At 41.9% G+C, this 24,811-nt stretch overlaps 1 protein-coding gene across 1 annotated transcript in view; it reads right to left on the bottom strand.

Annotated features, from left to right (window-relative positions):
* Positions 1 to 24,434, bottom strand: part of LOC132832798 (zinc finger protein 658B-like) — an 85,683-nt gene extending 61,249 nt beyond the window's left edge. Inside the window, exons 1-2 of the mRNA XM_060850953.1 lie at positions 24,415 to 24,434; positions 16,558 to 18,053 (exon numbers count right to left, since the gene is read on the bottom strand). Coding sequence (XP_060706936.1) covers positions 16,558 to 17,568 — 1,011 coding nt within the window. The 5' untranslated portion in view covers positions 17,569 to 18,053; positions 24,415 to 24,434. The remainder of the gene's footprint in view (positions 1 to 16,557; positions 18,054 to 24,414) is intronic.
* Between the last annotated feature and the right edge of the window lie 377 nt (positions 24,435 to 24,811).

Genomic DNA, 24,811 nt, shown 5'->3' with positions numbered 1-24,811 from the left:
AGAAAGGGAGGCAAGAGAGGAGGGGGAGTGGCATTTTTGATAAGGGATAACATTACAGCTGTGCTGAGGGAGGATATTCCCGGAAATACATCCAAGGAAGTTATTTGGGTGGAACTGAGAAATAAAAAAGAGATGATCACCTTATTGGGATTGTAATATAGACCCCCTAATAGTCAGAGGGAAATTGAGAAACAAACTTGTAAGGAGATCTCTGCTATCTGTAAGAATAATAGGGTAGTTATGGTAGGGGATTTTAACTTTCCAAAGACTGACTGGGACTGCCATAGTGTTAAAGGTTTAGATGGAGAGGAATTTCTTAAGTGTGTACAAGACAACTTTCTGATTCAGTATGTAGATGTACCTACTAGAGAAGGTGCAAAACTTGACCTACTCTTGGGAAATAAGGCAGGGCAGGTAACTGAGATGTCGGTGGGGGAGCACTTTGGGGCCAGCGATCATAATTCCATTCATTTTAAAATAGTGATGGAATAAGATAGACCAGATCTAAAAGTTGAAGTTCTAAATTGGAGAAAGGCCAGTTTTGAAGGTATTAGGCAAGAACTTTTGAAAGCTGATTGGAGGCAGATGTTCGCAGGTAAAGGGACAGCTGGAAAATGAGATAACAAGAATCCAGAGAAAGTATATTCCTGTCAGGGTGAAAGGGAAGGCTGGTAGGTATAGGGAATGCTGGATGACTAAAGAAATTGAGGGTTTGGTAAAGAGAAAGAAGGAAGCAAATGTCAGGTATAGACAGAACAGATCGAGTGAATCCTTAGAAGAGGAGAAAGGAAGTAGGAGTATACTTAAGAGGGAAATCAGGAGGGCAAAAAGGGGACATGAGATAGCTTTTGCAAATAGAATTAAGGAGAGTCCAAAGGGTTTTTACAAATATGTTAAGGACAAAAGGGGAACTAGGGAGAGAATAGGGCCCCTCAAAGATCAGCAAGGCGGCCTTTGTGTGGAGCCACAGAAAATGGGGGAAAAGGATATGGAAGATATAGACTGTAGGGAAATAGATGGTGACATCTTGCAAAATGTCCAGATTACAGAAGAGGAAGTGCTGGATGTCTTGAAATGGTTAAAGGTGGGTAAATCCCCAGGACCTGATCAGGTGTAAGCGAGAACTCTATGGGAAGCCAGAGAAGTGATTGCTGGGCCTCTTGCTGAGATATTTGTATCATAGATAGTCACAGGTGAGGTGCCGGAAGACTGGAGGTTTGCAAATGTGGTGCCACTGTTTAAGAAGGGCGGTAAGGACAAGCCAGGGAACTATAGACCGGTGAGCCTGACCTCAGTGGTGGGAAAGTTGTTGGAGGGAATCCTGTGGGACAGGATGTACATGTATTTGGAAAGGCAAGGACTGATTAGGGATAGTCAACATCGATTTGTGCGTGGGAAATCATGTCTCAGAAACTTGATTGAGTTTTTTGAAGAAGTAACAAAGAAGACTTATAAGGGCTGAGCTGTGATGTGATCTATATGGACTTCAGTAAGGCGTACAACAAGGTTCACCATGGGAGACTGATTAGCAAGGTTAGATCTCATGGAATACAGGGGGAACTAGCCATTTGAATACAGAACTGGCTCAAAGGTAGAAGACAGAGGTGGTGGAGGGTTATTTTTCAGATTGGAGGCCTATGAGCAGTGGAGTGCCACAAGGATCGGTGCTGGGCCCTCTACATTTTGTCATATACGTAAATGATTTGGATGCGAGCATTAAGAGGCACAGTTAGTAAGTTTGCAGATGACACCAAAATTGTGGTGGAGGCTGGTACAACTGCAACATTTAAGAGGCATTTGGATGGGTATATGAATAGGAAGGGTTTGGAGGGAAATGGGCCAGGTGCTGGCAGATGGGACTAGATTGGGTTGGGATATCTGGTCGGCATGGACAGCGAAGAGGGTTACCTCAGATTACAACAGGATCTAGACCAGATGAGCCAATGGGTTGAGAAGTAGCAGATGGAGTTTCATTCAGATAAATGCGAGGTGCTGCATTTTGGGAAAGCAAATCTTAGTAGGACTTATACACTTAATGGTAAGGTCCTAGGGAGTGTTGCTGAACAAAGAGACCTTGGAGTACAGGTTCATAGTTCCTTGAAAGTGGAGTCACAGATAGATAGGATAGTGAAGAAGGCGTTTGGTATGCTTTCCTTTATTGGTCAGAGTATTGACTACAGGAGTTGGGAGGTCATGTTGCGGCTGTACAGGACATTGGATAGGCCAATGTTGAAATATTGCATGCATTTCTGGTCTCCTTCCTATCGGAAAGATGTTGTGAAACTTGAAAGGGTTCAGAAAAGATTTACAAGGATGTTGCCAGGATTGGAGGATTTAAGCTATGGGGAAAGGTTGAACAGGCTGGGGCTGTTTTCCCTGGAGCGTTGGGGGCTGAGGGGTGACCTTATCGAGGTTTACAAAATTATGAGGGGCATGGATAGGATAAATAGACAAAAGGTTTAGGGTGAGAGGGGAAAGATATAAAAGAGACCCAAGGGGCAACTTTTTCACGCAGAGGGTGGTACGTGTACAGAATGAGCTGACAGAGGATGTGGTGCAGGCTGGTAGAATTGCAATATTTAAGAGGCATTTGGATGGGTATATGAATAGGTAGGGTTTGGAGGGATATGGGACGGGTGCTGACAAGTGGGACTAAGTTGGGTTGGGAAATCTGGTCGGCATGGACAGGTTGGACTGAAGGGTCTGTTTCCGTGCTGTACATCTCTATGACTCTACCAAGACATACATATACTCACATCAGGTGACACCCTCTTAGAATATTATAGATAGAATTTTTTTTTAAAAACCCTGTACTTTAATCTGGCCCCCAGTTCCAATGGTCTGAAATAACACCGAACTTTAGTGAGACAGGATAACACGAGGACTAACTTGGTGAATGTGACTCTCAAATATGTGACTTCCTGGAAGAAAAAAAATTTGTCCTCACTGATGGGCAAAACGACCCAAAGTCACAACTCAAGGAGGCAGCATTTCAACAGCTTGAGGTTGACACCCAAACTTAAATCTGGAAGACAAAGGACATGTGGTGGAAGAGAAAGCCTAAGAGATCCAGCAACAGGCTGATCTTCATAACTAAATTTGAAGTCACCAAGGTCACCTAAAGACTGAGGTCAAATGAACAAAACCCCTTTCATTCACAGGATAATGTTTCTCTTCTGAAGAATGACAATACTGGACAGAACATTGTGGACAACCTGTCAACCCTGAATCCACAGGGGCAGTTGACAGCCTCCAGTCTATCCCCTAATGTCCTGTGTAGAGTCCATGAACAAGTCATCATTGATGGGAGAGCTGCCACAAGTAATCTAATAGGTAAGAAACAATAAATTCTGCAGCTCCAATGGGTTTCAAAACTAAAGGCTCCCACACTTAGCCTGCAGATTTGGGGAAAAAAAGAAATACAGCCCCTACGTCAGGAATGTGAGAATTGTAACTATTTTCATGAAAGAAGAAAAATCACATTTGAGAAAACCATTGACATATTTTCTTCTTGCCCACAGCAGGGAAAGTCCTGACACACATTCTTCTGAACCACTTGTGGCTGAGGCAATACTCCCAGAGACTCAGTGACGTCATCTCTTATATAGAATCCCTACAGTGTGGAAACAGACCCTTCAGCCCAACAAGTCCACACTGACCTTGTGAAGAGAAACCCACTCAGACCCCTACCCTACTACTCTACATTTTACCCCTACAAATGCACCTAGCCTACACATCCCAGAACACTATGGGCTTGTCCTTCTAGATGGTGAAGGTGACAGGTTTGGAGAATGTCAGTACGGGAGTGATGGTGCAAACTGTCCCAATGAAATTTTCACATCTCTATTTTTATCAGTCATACAGTCATAATCATGGAGTCATACAGCATGTAAACAGATGCTTTTGTCCAACCTGACCGTGCCAAACAGATATTCTAAACTGATCTATTCTCATGTGCCAACATCAGGCCTATTTTCCTCTAAACTGTTTCCTATTCATATTCCCATCCAGATGTCATAGAGTCATAGAGATGTACAGCATGGAAACTGACCCTTCGGTCCAACCCGTCCATGCCGACCAGATATCCCAACCCAATCAAGTCCCATCTGCCAGCACCTGGCCCATATCCCTCCAAGCCCTTCCTATTCATATATCCATCCAAATGCCTCTTAAATGTTGAAATCATACCCACCTCTACCACTTCCTCTGGCAGCTCGTTTGAAACAAGTACCACCCACTGTGTGAAAATGTTACCCATCAGATCCTGTTTAAATCTTTTCCCTCTCACCTTAAACCTATGCCCTCTAGTTTTGGACTCACCCACCCTTGAAAAATGACCTTGGATTATTCACTCTATCCATGTCCCTCATGATTTTACAAATCTCTTTAAGGTCACCCCTCAGCCTCCGATACTCCAGGGAAAACAACCCCAGCCTATTCAGCCTCTCCAATCCCAGTAACATTGTTGTAAATCTTTTCTGAACCCTTACAAGTTTAACAACATTCTTCCAATAGAAAGGTGTCCAGAATTGTACGCAGTATTTTACCATGTCACATACTGCTGCAATGTGATGTCCCAACTCATATCCAAGATCGAAAAGGTGATGAAAAATTCAAGAATAATACAAACTGAGGGCTGAGGTAAGGTTAACCTCAAAGGAGGTTCACATGGTAAGTTAAGGGGGATGAGAGGGAAACAGCAGGTGGTCTCAATTATTGCAACAAAAAGACCACAAGCTTCTCCAGAGGTGGCGGTGGATGGTGGGGTGGGGGAATGCTGTTGCTATAAATGTTGAACAAGACTAGACAGGATAAACACTGGAAGGATGTTCCCCATCACCTAGGAATCCAGAATAGGGCTCACAGTCTAAGAGTACAGGATGGGCTATTTAGGACTAAGACGAGGAGAAATTTCTTCACCCAGAAAGTGGTGAGTCAATGGAATTCTCTACAGCAGAAAGCAGTGATGGCCAAAACATTGAATGTTTTCAAAGAATCATATATATATTTATTAGGGCTAAAAGGATAAAAGGGTATGGGGGAGAAAGTAGGAACAGAGTACTGAATTGGATGGTCAGCCCTAATTATACTGAATGGGGGAGCAGGTTTGAAGGGCTGACTGACCTATTCCTGTTCAGATTTTTTTTGAAAGAGGTAAAGCTGGATGGCATTTTCATGTTCCTGAATAGTCATGAAGCAATTTGAACAGTTTTAGTGATCACTGCATGACACAATTCAGCCAAGTTTTAGCAACGGACCAAAAACTCAGTTGTCTGTTAGAGACTGTCAAACCTGAAGCTGTCTTACATTTAAGAGGCTGAAGGCAGCGAGCTTTATCAAGGGAAGCAACAATGTTAAAAGATGGTAACAATTTCACTGAGGAGAAGGATACCAATGATGGTGCAGGAAGGAACCATTTAGTAAATTAGCAGCTGTATGAATCAAAATCAATGGCTAGATAGTTGGAAATTCCAAAGTCCAGAGTATATTTCAGGGCAAAACCTAGTGTAATACTTAATTGGTAGTGGGGAGGAGGGAGCTGTACAGACCAAGAATTTCAAAAGCAAATGTAAGGAAGAAAGCTTTGACAAACTGGGGATATCAGCATGGGTAAACACAGAAATGGGAACTAGGGAACACAATATGGGCTTGGATCTCAAGCAATAGGATTTGTCATAACCCATTAGTTAATTAAAAGTAAGTTGCCAGCTTTATCATGGCTCAGCTCATGTAAAACCAGATGTTCACTCCTCATTCTCAATGCTGTCTCCAGATGTCGCCTGAAAAATAAACAAGTTTCATTCCCATGAATCATGATGCTTCCTTATCACAATTATCTGGCCATTTGGCCTCGTCAAGTTGTTTTCACACACATTGGAACCGGCTACTCACGTTCAGATAGACATTAGCGTCAGGTGGGAAGCGGTGTCTCTCTCAGTGACACAGAAAGGATGAGCAAAGAAGAGTCTCAAATGATTGATCATTTAGTTGTATGTATAGAGTCAATACTTTTGAAGACTAATTAAATGATCTGTAGAGGATCCTTGGCCTTATCATGACAGAGAGGAATTAATGCTAAGTGTGAAAGGATTTGGGTCTTTACCTGAATTTAGTCTAATTTTCAGACCAAGGAATACTGTAAATATCCTGAGACAATTAATAACCTAATTCTAATCAGCAAGAAGATTCTTCATTTTCCCACTGAGCTATACCACCATTTTCTTGAAATACAAAGATGCTGAAATATTAATGAGGAAATGATCCAGTAAATGTGTACACACTGCATTGATAATGTGCCACCCTTAAACAAAACTGCTTTTGTCCATTTCACACAATCTTAATAGTGTTTCTTAAAATTTTCAAAAGCATGAGTAGCTGTTTTTAGAGAAAAACTCCTTTCACAAATAAGGAACTGCCACAAGCAAACAGTTTATACCAATTAATATAATTTAACAGTGTAATCCAGCTGAAATTGATGGTATCAGGATTTTTTTGAATGTCAGTTATGTCAATTGAAGATTGAACTTTTGTGATCTTTAATGCTGGTTTATTAAAATCAGCCATGAAGCTGGTCCTAACCACAGAAATTACCAGAACCCAGATGGGAATAATGAAAATGGTGAGTTTCTGCCAATTGCACTTTTTGAGGTTCTCTTCAAGTTGTATTCATAACTCCAGTCTACATTGTGTGGACAGCAATTATTTTAGCAAATCACAAAGTAATAGTTTATTTCATTTGACTATTTCTCCTGTCCATGTTACATAAAGTAGTTTCAGATCATCCTAATGGCATTATCTCGATAATATTGCAAAGAGTTTCTGCTTTGTTTTTAAATTTATAATGTGGTTTAAAATGCTGCACTTTCTATCTTTATTATACTGAAGGCAGGAGGACAGTTAATTGCTCTGTCACATAAATGATTTCGTAAAATTTAAGTCAATGCTGAAAGCTGTTACAGATCGTGCTGGAGTTTTATGGAATCACTGCTTCCCCCAAAATTGTGGGCACTGATAATAGGGTATTTTTGCTCTCAGATAAATGGTTAGCCATAGTTCAGATACGTCAGTGTTTCACTTAATACTGCCCTTTTGTGTTTTCATGCTTAAATTTTGGAAGGTTAATTTCTGCTGTAATAGCTGTTAAATGAAATCTCATGTTGCACAGTAAATACGAGGAAAAATCAGTTTTTCAGGGATCCCAGTTTCCAACAGCTAGCATCAATAACTTTTTAAATTTAAGGCAACAATAAATGAGCAACAGCAGAGCTTGCTTAAGTTTTATGGAAGAGTTTCTTCCCCAAGGTGCTGGGAGTGAGTGATCGTATTGAAGATTATCCAGGGAGACTCACAGGGCTCCCTGAACAGAAATAAATTGCCTTCCTTCATGTGTGTGATAACGGTCTGAGAATACTCCATGTGAACACTCACACACTGAACACTGTCATGCCGGATTATCCCACAATGATTTCACTGTCAGGAACTCACACACCACACCCATATCCAGAGAAGGTGAGGAAGCTGTTTAGGGACCAGATCCATTCTTTCTTGCCATGACTGATGTCACCATTTCATGCAGCACACACTGAGGAGGGGATCTTGTTTGTTGATGCTCATATTTCTTTGAGGTGTCTCTTTAACATCCCACTCTTTTAAGTGGGATGTTAAAGAACTGTCTCAGTTACTACCTACACCCGGAGGTGGATCACAGTGTTCTGCAGGAGAGAATGGCGACAATCATCCTGGTGTACTGCATACTGAACGATAGCACTGAAACAAGGTCTAGACCGCGTCAGTCCCCAGGATATTTAGTATGTTTGAAAGCATTTACATAGTACAGCACAGGAACTATGGGGAGAATGCAGGTAAGTGGAGTTGAAATGCCCATCAGCCATGATTGAATGGCGGAGTGGACTCGTTGGGCCAAATGGCCTTACTTCCACTCCTATGTCTTATGGTCTTAACAGACCATTTGACCCACCATGTCTGTGCCAACCATGATATAAATCTAAACTAATCCCATCTGCCTGTACATCCGCTATATATTCATCATCCTGCTGAAATGCTTCTGAAACTTTGCCACCCTATCTGCTTCTGGCAACTCCCCTCTGCTACCCCTACCCCCACCCCCCACCCCTTCCCAGCAGCAGTTGAAGGCACCTACCACTGTTATCTTGCATAGCTTTGAACTTTCCTCCTTTCATCTTAAACCTATGCCAAACATAGTATTTGACATCTCCACCCTGGAAAAGAGACTCTGACTATCCATCCTATCCATGCCCTCATAATTGTATTTACTTCGACCAGGTCATTTCTCTACCTCTGTCACTCTAGTGAAAATAATCCAAGTTTGTCCAATCTCTCCTCATGGGTAATACACTCCAGTCCAGGCAACACTCTTGAAAATCTCCTCTGCACCCTTTCCAAAGCCTCATCATGCGGCAACCAGAACAGTGCACAATACTCCAAATTGTCCTGACCAAAATCTTATACACTTGCAACATGACTTGCCAATTTTATATTTAATGCCCCAACTAATGACGGCAAGCTTTTTTTTTAATGGATTATCTACTTGTGCTGCCACTTTTAGGGAGTTCTGGATTTGGACTCAAAGATCCCTCTGCATTTCAATCCTCCACAGGATCCAGCCATTTACAGTATACTTTTCTCTTGCATTTGACCTCCCAAAATGCATCACCTCACACGTATCTGGATTAAGCTCCATCTGTCATTTCCCTCCCCGACAATCCAGCTAATCTGTTCCCAGATGGGACTAGATTGGGTTTGGGATATCTGATCAGCGTGGATGGGTTGGACCGAAGGGTCTGCTTCTGTGCTGTACATCTCTATGACTTTTGCATCTTTTGATATACTTCCCCACCGTCCACCATTTTGTGTCATCTGCAAACTAATTAATCAGACAGCCAACATTTTCATCCAAATCGATTTTATATATTACAAACAACAGAGATTCCAGCACTGATCCTTGTAGAACACCACTGGTCATAGACCTCCAGTCAGAAAAACATTCTATAGCTATCCTTTATTCCTATGGCTAAGCCAGTGCTGTAAACAACTTGCCAATTCACCGTGGATTCCATGTGATTTAATCTTCTGGACCAGCCTACCTTGTTAAGTCCATGCTAAGATCCATGTAGTCAACATCCACTTCATTAATCTCATCTATCATCTTCATCACTTCCTCAAAAAGAGGAGACAATACCTCTCCTTCCTAAAACCATTGCTGATTGTCCCTAATAAGGCCATCTTCTCCAAATGCAAGTAAATCCTTTCCCTAAGAATCTACTCTAATAATTTCCCTACCAGTGATGTAACGCTCACAGCCATTTTTAAATTATTATTCAGTTATGGGATATGGCTGTCACTAGTTGGTCAGCATTTATTGCCTGTCCCTAGTTGCCCTCGAGAAGATGGTGGTGAGCTGCATTCTTGAACTGCTACAGTCCACTTATACAGCTCATACCTGAGCAATTTTCCACATTGTCAGGTAGATGCAAGTGTTTTGTAACTGTACTGGGTTATCCCTGTTGTCCTTCATGAACAAAGGAACTACACTGGCTATTCTCCAGTCTTCTGGGAACCCATCTATGGCTAAACAGAATACAAATATCTTTGTCAAGATCTCACTTTCCCTTCCAGTTTACATGCTAAGATTTGTTGATAGCTCATTTCTGAATATAAGGTGAGGAGTAATCATCTGGGAGGTGCAGAGTGTCTGAGGATTATTACTGATTTGCTGTTGTTCAGGTGTGTGCGCATTGGGAACTGATTATCCTGTGGACGGCGAGTTATGTCTGTGTGCTGGGATCTGGATACTTAACATTTTTTTCAAATCACCCTAGGACCTTCCACCATCTTAACTATAACTTTCTGCAAAACAAAAGAGATTTGTATTATTATGAAGGTTTTTGTGCACTCTTGGTGCTATTCTGTCTTGAAGTAAGCCCCTTTATACTTCAAAACTTGCCCTTCACAGCTAAAATTTTACATGAATTTTCCAAATTGCAAAGCTCTCCAGGTATTTATGTGTAAACTAGTCCCAACTTCCATTTTAGCTTACATTCCAAAATGAAATAAATATGGTTCATTACAGAATGGTGAGTGGGCCTTAAGTTTCTAGAGACCTGAGGTCCCTCAACACATCATACCTCGATGTAATAACTGTGTCATGTGTTCACCTTACCCTCATCCAAGATTCATTTCAATGTTTGGTGTCAGCTGGATATTGAGTTATTTATGGCTATTTCAATGACATTCTGTATAACATTGGAGCTGTCACTCATTTTTCATTTTGTTAGGTGTTATTCTTTTATCAATTTTGGTTTGGAGCTGGGAACTGTGAGCTAAAGATGACATTTGAACTGTGGATAACTGCTTGTGTTAAAATATAAACAGACCAAACAAGCTTTTGTTTACTTATGAGGCCAGACCTGGATGCTCCTAATCAAAAGGCTCTGCAGATGATTCATCACTGAGGAAGAACATTATGTTAAAACGTTAGAAGTAGTAGGCTATTAAGGAGATCAGTTCCTGGGAATTAGTTCTAGCAGGTTTGGAAAAGACCTTACACTCAAGCAGATAGATTAGATTAGATTAGATTCCCTACAGTAAGGAAATAGGCCCTTCGGCCCAACAAGTCCACACCGACCCTCCAAAAAGTAACCCACCCAGACCCATTCCCCATACTTACCCCTGACTAATGCACCTAACACTATGGGCAATTTAGCATGGCCAATTCACCTAATCTACACATCTTTGGATTGTGGGAGAAAACCCACACAAACATGGAGAATGTGCAAACTCCACACAGTCACCGAGACTGGAATCGAACGCAGGTCCATGGCACTGTGAGGCAGCAGTGCTAAACACCGAGCCACCATGTCATCCCAACGGTAATGTTAAATGGTAAGTGGGATCTCATGGTGGTCTTTGAACTGTGAATTCTGTGAAAAGGAAAAGAGCCTAGTAGTTGTTGATACTACAGCATGAAGATTTAAAAGATCCCTGCCCGACCCACCATGAGCAGCTCTTGGAAGCTAAGAGAATAGAAAACCAAGTACTAGGAATTGCTTTCTTTATCTGGATGAACTATAAAGGTAACCCTGATTGGTTTTCTGAAAATGCCAGTCAAGAAATCATCATCTATGCCTGTGGAACAACGTGTCTTGAAACCCGCTTAAGTAATCTGGCCAGCTTTGTTATTTTCTTTAATTTATCCCTGAACTGTGTTTCTTATGTCTGTCTTATGTGTGAATTAGCCTGGAAAACAAAGTTTTTTGGGGTTTAGAGCACAAAGCAATTAGATTACTTTGTTGTTTACCTTTACTCTGCTGAAGTTACTATGTTGTTAATAAATTGCTAAGTCTTTTTTTAAAAACACAATCCAGTGTCTTGAATTTATTATTTGCAGGATCTAAGATTGGTTATTCAAACGTCTTTGTAGGAATCATTGGTGTCAATTTTGAGGGTCTTTGAAGGTTTTAAATTTACTGTGTTGCGAATATGAGAGAGAAAGGCTGTTTTGGTTCACCAACCGTGTCCATGTTGTAATAATAGATTTACAAAGAGTAATATGTTTATCAACTTGACCAAAATTCTATTAATTTGTCAGCCCAGTATGTTCCAATTCACAGAAACATTCTGGATCCTACAGTAAGAGTCCTGTACACAATATATTAGTCAATGTCACTGAGCTGGGATACTCTGTTCCCTCCTCACTTCTAGTAGTGTATGCGTCAAGGCATTTGCTGATGTCCACTCCATGGCTAAGATTCATGGAACAGGGAATCAGCCTGTCACTAGAGGATAGAGCTTGATGAACACCACTCTGCATCAAGCATGACCAATCAGGAGATTTCCCTATTCTTATTACTTAAAGCAGGCCTATTGGAAGGATTTACAGGTAGCTATAAGTTGTTTAACCAGGATTGGGCCTTGAACCCAGACCTTCTGACTCCGAGGCAGAGACAATACTCGTTGTGCCTCTGGACTTTCTATTTTACTTATCAATGGGTTTATAATTTCTAGTTCATGGGAAGCATGATGTTTTCCTGAGAATCAAAGATTTGCATTATATATAAAGTTTTACAATCTCAGGGCATGAAAAAAGAGTTCACAATGAATGGAGCCCTCTTTGAAATGTGATCCCTGTTCTAACAACAACAGCCGATCTGTGTACAGCAAGCTCCCACAAACTGCAATGTGATCATGACCAATGATCCATTTGCAAGAATTGGATTGTGGGATTGATTTGACTAGCGGATTTACATGGGAGAAAAATCAGAAGCTGTTTCCATCCCTGGGATTTTCCATACCCCAAACTGTAGGCTTTGTCCATTTGACGTAAAGGTCTAAAACTGCTAGGATCTGTCTTTTGAGAACCCACAGATCTTTTTAGATAAAATCAGCCAAATTCTGTCTCCCATATCTTAACATGCAACAAACTCTAATCCCCACTGTCTCTGATATTTACTGACCTACATTGGGCTCCCTCCCTCTCAGTCAAGACTGGCGTGTATTTGAAACGTTCCTCTTTGTTTCCCCCTTCCCACTTCCCTCTCTCCTCCAGTCCTGAGGACCCTCCGAGAATGGATTGGAGAGGCCGGTGTTGGACTGGGATGTACAAAGTTAAAAATCACACAACACCAGGTATAGTCCAACAAGTTTAACTGGAAGCATTAGCTTTGGAGCGCCGCTCCATCAGGTGGTTGTGGAGTACACAATTGTAAGACACAGAATTTATAGCAAAAGTTTACAGTGTGATGTAACTGAAATTATACATTGAAAAATACCTTGATTGTTTGTTAACTCTCTCATCTGTGAGAATGACCATGATAGTTTCACTTCTTTCATATGTAAATCACAAAACCTTTTTAAAAAGTTACAGTCTCAGCTTAACTATAAGAATTGGTGTCAGTGCAGATAAGATTTTGAGATGTTGACGGTGTTAGCCCCGTGTTCCCTGTCTGAGTCATAATGTTTAGACTGATTCTAATCTAAAAAGTGAGTTGACGGAGTCTTACGTGGATTCATGCAGTTTTTGAGCAAAGTACAATGTAGCTCTGCAAGTACAAATTCACCCCGCAAATGCACATGTGTATGTGTGCATGTGGATTTTTGTGTCTGTGGTGGCGGTTTGTGAGTGTCTGTGAGAGAGTGTGGGTGTGTGTGTCTGACTGAAACTATCATGGTCATTCCAACAGATGAGAGACTTAACAAACAATCAAGGTATTTTTCAATGTATTATTTCAGTTACATCACACTGTAAACTTTTGTTATAAATTCTGTCTTACAATTGTGTACTCCACAACTACCTGATGAAGGAGCGGCGCTCTGAAAGCTAGTGCTTCCAATTAAACCTGTTGGACTATAACCTGGTGTTGTGTGATTTTTAACTCCAAGAATGGACGTAGCCTGAAAGGAGAAGCCCCACCCCGGGCCCTGACATCACGATCGGAAACAATTCTGTGGGGATAGAGCTGGAATCTCCAGATCCCAAGGGCGATTTTAGTGCAGATCCTCCAGGCAACCAATCGGGAGAAGATCTGGGATGGACTCGAGGACTAAGAGGCTGTGATCTTGGTTCCCAATTAACTCTCAAGACACCTACAGATAACCCTGTCGTAAGTCCCATCCTGAACACAGGCCCCAAAATTGTGTAGCAAAAGTGAGGACTGGAGATCAGAGTGGTGCTGGAAAAGCACAGCAGGTCAGGTAGCATCCGAGGAGCAGGAAAATCGACGTTTCAGGCAAAAACTCTTCATCAGAAATGAAGGCAGAGAGCCTCCGGGGTGAAGAGATAAATGAGAGGGGGGTGGGGCTGGAGAGAAGGTAGCCAAGAGTTTTTGTATCTACAAAAATCAATGCCATCCCATTTCCCCTAATTCTCTCACAAATATTTCCTCTTCCTCTTCACAGTGATTGTTTTCTCTGAGCTGATTTCATGAACTGATTCACTTTGGTCAGGTCAGTGATTTGTTTTGACCCTCATTAATCCGTTGAGTGCACAAAAAGATCTTCAAACTGACGTTACATGAGCACTTCCCTGGAATCCAATTATCCAATCAGAGTGATTTGACCAAGTAACCAATCAGGGCAATGAAATGACATCTAATGTCAAAGTGTTTTAGAGAATGAAATGTGATCAGTATTAATTACAAAACCAATAACTGATACAAACAACACTTTGGGAGAAAGAAGTCATCCCACATGTTTTGATAGGCTGGATAGACCCCCCCTTGGGTCAACCCTCATTCCTGATGAAGAGCTGATCGAAACGTCAACTCTCCTACTCCTCTGATGCTGCCTACCCTGCTGTGCTTTTCCTGCACCATACATTTTGTAAGCAATGGGAAAGTGTGTTGTTCTATGCATAAGAAAAAGGGTCTAAGCAAGTATTAGGAAATAACTTTAATGTAGAATTATTAAAGAAAATAATTCCTTTTAACATAATATTTAAAAATAACAGTTTCAGCAAAAAGCTAAGATTACTGAAACATAAGCGAGGCATTAAAAGATACAAAGGGAACATCGAGATAAGAGTTTAGCCTTATGACAGCACATGCAAGAGGGAAAATTGCCAACTTGGAAAGAAGGGGGCAATGGGCGTGGAGCATAGATGGGCAGAGGCGAAATGGTAAGAAAGATTGGGTAATGTAGGGATCAGAAGAGGTGACCTCACGCAACTCAAAGGTTGAAACTGTTGTAGAAATTTGAATTTTCTTCACTTCATTTGCTCTCTGCAAATTGAAGTCCTTTCTTGCAAGATCATAGAATAAATTATCTTGTTTCCAGTTTTGGTGGTCTCGTCTAAATTTTATTGAATTTTGTTTCTAACAGATTTGACTCTGATCTCCAGCATCTGCAGTCCTCACATTCTCCATATTATTTAATCAATCAAGAGTATTTGCCTCAATTGATCTCTTTTAATAAAAGCTGGCAAATCCTTTCGCTAAGAAATAATTTGACCAAGAGAGATGGAGACCTTGGTGAAAACTGCCCCATTCACCTTGTGCTTCTCTCTCCTATGTCTGTCGGTCCCACTACTGCACAACAGCACTCCCTTGGATGCTGTGAGTTTTCCTCTTCCAATCTGTCAGACACATCCCACGCTGATATTGTAAGTTTGAAATCCTCTGAGGATGAAGAATGCTATTTTCACACTAGAATTTTCTGTCAAATGTTTACCAGGAGAACGGAGACAGCAGCTGAAATGTGAGGCTTCATTCAGATGGTACAATAACAAGTTCAAATCTCCATGTAATCTGCTTCTCAAAGTCATCACCATTTCACCGTTCAGTTTCCTAAGCTTCTGGAAACTCATGTTAATATTCGGAGCAATTTAAATTTTAAACATATGTAAAATGGCTACTGCTCTTAAATCTTTATTACATAGAACATCAGAAATCACATAAATATGGTTAGGTGCAGTGTAAAAAGTAATTTATCAAAACATTCCCCTTCCCATAACAAAAGGGAAAAAGATTCCTGAAATGTCATTTGCAAGTTATTTTGCAACATTGTCCAGACAAATCTTATATTTCATAGTCAAGTTGTTGCACTTCAGTTGCACTTTAACCTTGAAGGTGTTCAAGTGTATAGTCCCAAGCAATATCTCTGCAAATTAAGTAACATCATTTGGAGCAGACAGAAGTAGTTTACGAAACATACAATGAAATAGCTTGAAGTCAGATTTGACTATCAGTCATTCTCACGCAAACAGGTCCTAGCTGAAATGCTTGCAAGTAAAGACAATGAATGGTCTCTCTTAATCTGTGTAGTGTTGTTCAGTTTGTGTTAATACTCTGGATATAAACACAGCGGGTTATCCTCTCTATATGGGGTTTACTCCCAGTCCTGTTTCACTGACATCACACTGCAAGTTGACTCCATTGTTACATCATCATCCCTCAGCACTGGTGATATCATCACTAGTTGCTTGATGGGAGTGAAAGCTGCATCTTGTTCTGTGTCCCAGTCCCACTGATCTATCACTTTCAACTTGCCTTCACCTCCCTATTGCATTCTCAGCTACCTTCCCCCCCACCTCCAGCCCCACCAGTACCATGCAGTTCTCAGCCCCTTGGGGCTGCTGAGTGATACTATACAGTTCACTCACTGATAAAAGTTAGCCAAAAGTATGAGCTGGTCATTCCTCTGTGGGTTCACTGATGTTCCAGAAGGTCCAACAATTATGTGAAAGTTTCATTACAGAACTCGCACCAATGGAGATTTCTCTCCTCTGTGTGTTGATGGTGCAGAGAATACACTGACTATACAAAAGCCTTGTTATGAATACTTGAAGAGTTTCCTCCATGTGAACCGAGTGGTATTCCAGATAGCCAAAGATATCAAGAAATGCTCATCACAAACCTCAGTGTTAAAGAGTCACTCTGCTGTGTGGATCCTCTGATGAAGCAGGAATCTCGATGACCTTGAGAATGATTTGTTACACATATTACACCTGAATGGTCTCTCCCCTGTGTGAATGTGTTGGTGTGTGCGGAGGGTTGATGATCTCGAGAATGATTTGTTGCACACCTCACACGTGAATGGTTTCTCCCCTGTGTGGATACGTTGATGTATATGGAGGATTGACAACTGAGAGAATGATTTGGCACAAACTTCACATCTGAATGGTTTCTCCCCTGTGTGAATCCTCTGATGCCGCAAGAGGTTTGATGACTCAGAGAATGATTTGTCACATACCTCACACGTGAACGGTTTCTTCTCTGTGTGAGTCCTCTGATGGAGTAGAAGGTTTGATGATCTCAAGAATGATTTGTTGCACACACTGCATGTGAATGCTTTGCCCCCCTTATGAATGCGTTGGTGCTTGCGGAGGGTGGATAACTGTGAGAATGATTTGTCACACGACTCACAAGTGAACGGTTTCTCCCCTGTGTGAACCCGTTGGTGTACCCGGAGTGCTGATGATGACGAAAATGACTGGTCGCACATCTCGCATCTGAATGGTTTCTCGCCCGTGTGAATCCTCTGATGGAGCAGGAGTTTTGATGAGTTGGAGAATGATTTGTTGCACATTGTACACGTGAATGGCTTCTCCCCTGTGTGAATACGTTGATGTATGTGGAAGTGTGATGACTGTGAGAATGATTTGTCACACACCTCACATGTGAATGGTTTCTCCCCAGTGTGAATACGTTGGTGTATGCGAAGGCTTGATGACTGTGAGAATGATTTGCCACACAACTCACACATAAATGGTTTCTCTCCTGTATGAATATGTTGATGTATGAGGAGATGTGATGATTGCAAGAATGATTTGTCACACAGCTTGCACAAGAATGTTTTGTCCCCTGTGTGAATGCGTTGGTGCACATGGAGGCTTGATGACTGTGAGAATGATTTCTCACACACCTTGCACATAAATGGTTTCTCCCCTGTGTGGCTACGTTGGTGCACAAGGAAGTGTGACGACTGAGAGAATGACTTGTCACAGACCTCACATCTGAATGGCTTCTCCATCATGTAAATGCATTGATTTGCACGGAGGTGTTGATGTCTATGAGAATATTTTGTCAAAAACATCACATGCAAATGGCTTCTCCACAGTGTGAATGCATCAGCGAATCATTAACTTTGGACATCTCACACTGGATTCCTTTCTCTGATGTGTCACAAGGCTTCACAAGTTGTGAGTACTCCTCTTGAACTGCCTCGCCCCTATAGGAATGAGTCAGTGATTCATGAAGCTCAGTGAAGGACTGAAACTATCACCACGCTTCTTCCCAATCTCAACCTGACCCATCACCTGCGGTCAAACTTCAGATAGGTTGGTTCTGATGGAAGGCAGCACACCACTGACCAGTTTTAGAACTGATGATATGTCAAAGCTCCCCTGACCTGACCAATTTCCAGATGATGGTTTCACTGCCCAACCTTCTCTGTGTTGAGCAATGCTGTGAAGGAATAGAATGTCTTCCCACAATTGTGCAGTTGTTCCTTGGGTGATGGTCAGGATCTATCTGTGTCTGTCCTCTCTGTATTCTCTGGTGTAGTGCGGCACAATCCTTCTGTAAAACAGGAAAAGTAAACATGATTTTGTCGAATACTTTCTCCTCCTTTACTGACAGATCTGACTCCTCAATTTTCTTCTTCTTTTCAGAAACGCAGAAATTGGTAGCAGGAGTAGGCCATTTGGCTCATTGAGTTTGTTCACCAATTATCACTTCTAACGCTCTGTATCAACAGCATGTATTTGCTTTCCACCAATATCCTTGACACCTTTTCCTTCTAGAAATCTAAACATTTCTTTCTTAAATATATTCAGTGATATATACATCTCTATTTTTGATGCATCTAGTGAGACCAATATTTGATGCTTATCCCTGATTGCCTTTGAGAAGTTTGTGGTAAGCTGTATTTTTGAATATCTATTGTTAGGTAGCTTCTCGAGCTTTGTTGGACCTTCACCATCCAGGCCAAAGAAACAGTATTCAATTACCCTGCTGATTTGTACCTTGTACTTGGTGAACAGGGACTGGGGAGTCAGGAGGTAAGTTATTTACCTCAAAATTCCCAGACCCTGACCTGCTCTTCAAGCCACACTATTTGTATGACTGGTCCAATTCAGTTTGCGGTCAGTGGTAACCCCTGACATTTGACAGTTGGGACTCAGCAATTGAAAAGCCATTGAAAATCTCTCCATAATGGGGAGATGGTGCACTGTTCTCCAGAAGCACTTATCTGGTATCAAATGTTACTTATCATTTATCAGCCCAAGTCAGAATGATATCCAGACATGATTGCTTTAGTATTTGAGAAGTCACAAACGACACAGAATATTGTGTAATCATCATAAAACATCCCCATTTCAGACCTTATAATATTTATAAAGTCACTAAAGCAGCTGAAATTAGTGGGCCAAGGACACTTCCTGAGGAACTGCTACAGAGATGTCTTGGAACTGAGATCATTGTTCTTCAACAACTAACTTCCAACATGCTAGGTGTAACACCAATCAGCCAAGGACTTTCCCCTCAATTCTCAAGGATTCCTGCAGAAATTACTGGAGAACTACAGTGGGTCTGGCAGCATCCGTGGAGAGAAAGCAGTCAGCATTTTGAATCCAGTGATCCTTCTTCATTACTGTTTTGAAGACTCACTAGACTCAAAACATCAACTATGATTTCTCCAGAGATGCTGCCAGACTTGCTAAATTTCTCACCAGTTCCGTTTTTGCTTCCAGCATCCACAGTTCTTTGTTTTACTTTATCCCCATGACTCTATTTTTACTCAGAAATCTTAATAAAACACCTGGTCAAATGCTGTCTTGATGTCAGAGGCAGTCACTCTCCCATCTAACTGCTGGAATTCAGTTCTTCTGTCTAGGTTTGGACCAAGGATGTAACGAGTTTAGGAGATGGCAGAGTCCAAGCTGAGCATTAGTGAACAAATTATTGATCATACTGTAGATGACCCTTTCACCACTTCACTGATGATTGAGAGTAGATTGATGCGGAAATATTTGGCCAGGTTGGAATTGTGCTGTTTTTCATACACAGGCAATTTATATAGCTAGGCACTTTTCTACACTGCAGGATCGATGCCAATGTAATAACTGTATTGGAACAGTCTAGCTAGCGGCACAGCTAGTTCTGGAGCTTAAGTCAGAACGTTGTCAGGGCCGATTTCTTTTCTAGTCTCCAGTACTTTCTGCTGTTTCTTACTATCATGTGAGTGAATCGACTTGACTGAAGACTGGCATCTTGATTCTGGGACTTCTGTAGGTGTCTGAGATGGAAGAGCACTACAAACTGTAGGTGGATGGAGATGTTTCAGCCTAGTCCTTTGAACACATTTACTGGGCTCTCCATCATAAAGTGTAGGGATATTTGTAGAGTCTCCTTCAATGTTAGATCTTGTCTGTTGGTTGAAAATCAATTTGCCCTATCTTCTGCACGCTGCTTATGCTTTATGGCATGCAAGTATACCTGTGTTGTAGTTTCATCAGGTTGAAACCTCACTTTTAGATATGCCTCGTGCTGCACCTGCATGTGTGATGTTAAAATCGAGTGGAGAATATGCTGGGCCAGGAGATTACAAAATATGGTTTAATTGAATTCTGCTGTTGTTGCTGATGTACACAGTATCATAAAGTAAGGAAACAGACCCTTCAGTCCAACTCATTCATGCCAACCAGATCTCCAAAATTACTCCAGTCCCATTTGCCAGCATTTGGCCCATATCCCTATAAACCCTTCCTATTCATGTACCCTTCCAGATGCTTTTTAAACAAGGCCAATAAGACATACGAGCAGAAATTAGGCCAGTCAGCCCATTGAGTCTGCTCTGCCAATCAGTCATGACTGGTAAGTTTCTCAACCGCATTCTTCCACTTTCTCTTCATAACATTTAATCCCCCTGATAGTCAAGAACCTATCTATGTCAGTACCTGACCTCCACAGCCTTCTTATGGCAATGAATTCATTGATTAGGGTCCGAGTCTCTCTGACCAATGGAAACATCTTCCCAACATATACTTTGTCCGGGCCATTAAGTATTTTGTAAGCTTCAACTGGATCCTCCCGTTCATTTTTCTAAACTCCATTGAGTGTAGACCCAGAGTCCCTAAATGTTCCTTGTCTGCGAAACTTTTCATTCCTGGGACCACTCTCATGAGTATCCTTTGAACACGTTCCAATACCAGTACATCCTTCCTGAGATATGTGGCCCAAAACTGAACACAATACTCTAAATGTGGTCTCACCAGAGCCTTACAGGGCCTCAGAATTACATTCCTGCTTTTATATTCAAGTCCTCTCAAAACAAATGCCATCACTGTGTTTGCTTTCCTAACTAATGACTCAACCTGCAAGTTTACGTTGACAGAATCCTGGACGAGAACTCCCAAGTCTCTTTGCATCTCAGACTTCTGAATTTTCTCCCTGTTTAGAAAATAGTCCATGCCTCTATTCTTCCTACCAAAGTGCATGATCTCACATTTTCCCATATTGTACTCCATCTGCCACTTCTTTGCCCACTCTCCTAATCTGTCCAAATCCGTCTGCAGCCTCCCTGCCTCCTCATGCTACCTGTCCCTCTACCTGTCTTTGTATCATCTGCAAACTTAGCCAGAATGCCCTCAGTCCCTTCATCTCAATCTTTAATGTATAAAGTGAAAAGTTGTGGTCACAATACTGAGCCTTGTGGAACACCACTTGTTACTGGCTGCCATCCTGAGAAGAACCCTTTCATCCCTACTCCCTGCTTTTTTCCAAACAGCGAAGCTTCTATCCATGCTAGCACCTTGCCTCTAACATCATGGGCCCTTACGTTATTCAGTAGCGGCACTTTGTCAAAAATCTTCTTGAAGTCCATGCAGATAACATCCATTGGCTCTCGGTGGTCTAATTTGCTTATTATTTCCTCAAAGAGTTCTAGCAGATTTGCCAGGTAAAACCCACCCTTAATGAACCATGCTGACTTTGCCCTATTTTACCAGACATTTCCAAGTATTTAGACATCTCATCCTTTGCAATAGATTGTGGGCGGCACCGTGACACAGTGGTTAGCAGTACTGCCTCACAGCGCCAGAGACCCGGGTTCAATTCCCACCTCAGGAGACTGACTGTGTCTGTGTGGGTTTGCTCCGGGTGCTCCGGTTTCCTCCCATAGTCCAAAAATGTGCAGGTTAGGTGAATTGGCCATGCTAAATTGCCTGTAGTGTTAGGGGCGGGGGTAAATGTAGGGGAATGGGTCTGGGTGGGTTGCGCTTCGGCGGGTCGGTGTGGACTTGTTGGGCCGAAGGGCCTGTTTCTACACTGTAAGTAATCTAATCTAATCTAATCAGATTCAGGATCTTACCCACAACTGAAGTTAGGCTAATCAGTTTTTAATTTTCCCTCTTTTGCTGCTCTCCTTTTTTTAAACAAGGGTGTCACGTTAGCGAATTTTCAGTCTTCTGGGACCCTCTCTGATTCTAGCAATTCCAGAAAGAACACCACTAACACCTCCACATCTCTTCAGCTATCTCCCTTAGAACTCTGGGGTGTAGTCCATCTGGTCTAGGTGATTTATCCACCTTCAGGCCATTCAGATGTTCTAGCACCTTCTCCTTGGTGGTGCCCACCATACTAAGCTATGCCCTCTCATTCTCTTGAATTTTTGGGACATTACTCGTGTCTTTCGCTGTGAAGACTGATGCAAAGTAATAATTCAGTTCCTTAGCCACTGTCTTGTTCCCCATTATTATCTCTCCAGCATAATTTTCCAGTGGTCCAAAGACTACTTTTGCCTCTGTTTTGCTCTTTATATATCTAAAGAAACTCTAACATTCTTCCTTTACATTATTGGCTAGCTTCCCCTCATGTTTAATCTTCTCCCTCCTTATTTCTTTTTTGTTGCCCCTCTGTTGGTCTTTGTAAGCTTCCTAATCCTCTGGTTTCCCACTGCCCTTTGCCACATTATATGCTTCCTCTTTTGTTTTTACGCTATCCCTGACCTCCCCAGTCAGCCATAGTCTCCTCATCCTCCCTGAACCATGCTTCTTTTTCCTCGGGATGAATTTCTGCTGTGTCTCCAGCATTTCCCAGAAACTCCTGCCTTTGCTGTTCCATTGCCTTTCCTGCTAGGTTACTCTCCCAGTCAATCCTACCCAGCTCCTCCCTCAGTCTCTATAGATGCCTTTATTCAGCTGTAATACTTCTGATTCTATTTCCTCCCCCTCAAATTGCAGAATAAATTCAGTCAGGCTCTGATCACTGCTTCTTCAGGGTTCCTTCACCTTAAACTCCCTTATCAAGTCTGCCTCATTGCATAACACTAAATCCAGTATTGCCTGTTCGCTAGTGTGCTCCATGACAAGCTACTCCAAAAAGCCATCTTGTAGACATTCCACAAATACCTTACTTGCAATCCACTACTAACCTGATTTTCCCAGTCTTCCTGCACATTGAAATACTCCATTATCACTCTAACTTTGCTGTTCCTGCACATCTTTTCTATGTCCTGGTCTATCTTTTGGTGGTGGATTTCAATCCATCTCATGAAACCATTCTTCTGGGCCTCTGGATTATGAGTCCAGTGACCATCTCACCACCATCTCCTCAGTTCCAAAGTGAGTGAATCTGCTATTCCGTGGTGTAAAGGAGGTCAGATACAAGTCATAGAGGTTTACAGTACGGAAACAAGCCCTTTGGCCCAACTTGCCCATGCTGTCCAGTTTTCACAATTAATCTAGTCCCATTTGCCTGCACTGGTCCAAATCCCTCCATACCTATCCCATCCATGTACCTAAGTATTTCTTAAATATCAAAATTGTACTCGCCCCACCACTCACCACGTTCCATGCGAAAAAGCTGCCCCTCTGGACTTTTTTCTATCTCTCCTCTCTCACCTTGCCCTCTAGTATGAGACTTTTCTACCATGGGAGAAAGCTGTTGGCTAATGAACTTATCTGTGCCTCTCATGATTTTATCGACATCTCTAAGTTGACCCCTCAGTCTCTTATACTCCAGGGAAAAGAGACCCAGCCGATCCAGCCTCTCCTGATAACTGAAACCTTTCAGCCCAGGTGGACTCCCAGCAAATCTTTTCTTTTCAAGTCATTTCTTTTTCCTCACTCAACTGTTACGCACACAGTATGTTTAGCAAATGCACCCGAAGCAGTCACTGAGGTTACTTTCTTCCCTCTGCCCAGCATCTCCCACATACACACCCCATTTCCTCAAGCATTGAGAAGATGGGCAGAGTGTAAAATAAGCTCTCAGTTGATGGTTGCTCAAGACATGCTGTCGTGGTTAAGTTTTACCCTGAAAGTATTTGTTGAATGCAAAAATGCACTCAGCAGAAATAGTAATTCAATGGATATGTTAAAATGTTTTGCCTTGTTTGCAGAAGAGAAATTAAAGAAAACACACTGAGCAAGCAGTGCTAGAAGCTGAGGAAAATATTGCTTCAGTGTAACTGATAGAAGGGTTCTGGTTTATCCTAGGAAATCAGATACAATGCACTCAATCAGAGTGCACCTTCCAAATTCAGCTATCAGCCACAGCACTGGGCAAAAAGATCAAATCCAAGTCCAGGCTTTCGCGAAAGGCCAAAGTTTCAGGGGAAAAAATATCTCAAACGGAGACATTAAATGACACTGCTATCAATGTGTCTCCAAGTATAGGAGATGAATTCAGTAATCAACAAAACTCATCCTGTAAATCAAAGGGACATGCTTCCAACAAACACTCCCAATTTCCCACACACAGCTCCAGTCACACAGTTCAGCACAAAGCACCGAGTAAACAGCTCTCTCAGCTGGATCTTCTCACACAGCATAAGGGACATTTCCACCCCTGATTACCCACAGGATAGTCAGACTGCCTGAAGACTGATGTGGATATTATGGGATACAATTTGTATAAAAGCTGCTCCTTCACTCACCATCTCCTCACTTGGTTTTCAGTCCCTATAGGAAGTGAACCAGCTCTGGAAGAGGAAGAGGAGACAATGGGCAGAGTGGGTGGGCTCTCTGATTGACGTCTCTCACAGTCAATCCAAGTATTTCTGGAGCAACATGAGTTTCCTCAGTTTCTCCTTTGACAAGGGTAAAATTTGAGAAGGAAAGTTCTTTATAGTAACCTCAGCTAGTGCAGGAATTGAAATCATGCTGACAGCATTACTCTGCATTGCAACTGTCCGAGGTTACCACAAAGGATCGGTCTCGATATCACCCCTGACCTGAGGTGTGGTGCCCTTCAGGTTAAACTACGACTAAGCATCTCCTTTTGACGGGAGAGCAACCCTATGGCTTGGCAGAACTATGGGGCTTTATCTTTTA

This window comes from Hemiscyllium ocellatum, chromosome 35, assembly GCF_020745735.1.
Source record: "Hemiscyllium ocellatum isolate sHemOce1 chromosome 35, sHemOce1.pat.X.cur, whole genome shotgun sequence".
NCBI lineage: Eukaryota > Metazoa > Chordata > Chondrichthyes > Orectolobiformes > Hemiscylliidae > Hemiscyllium > Hemiscyllium ocellatum.
Note: the sequence above shows the minus strand (reverse complement) of the source record. Positions and strands in the feature narration are given on the sequence as shown.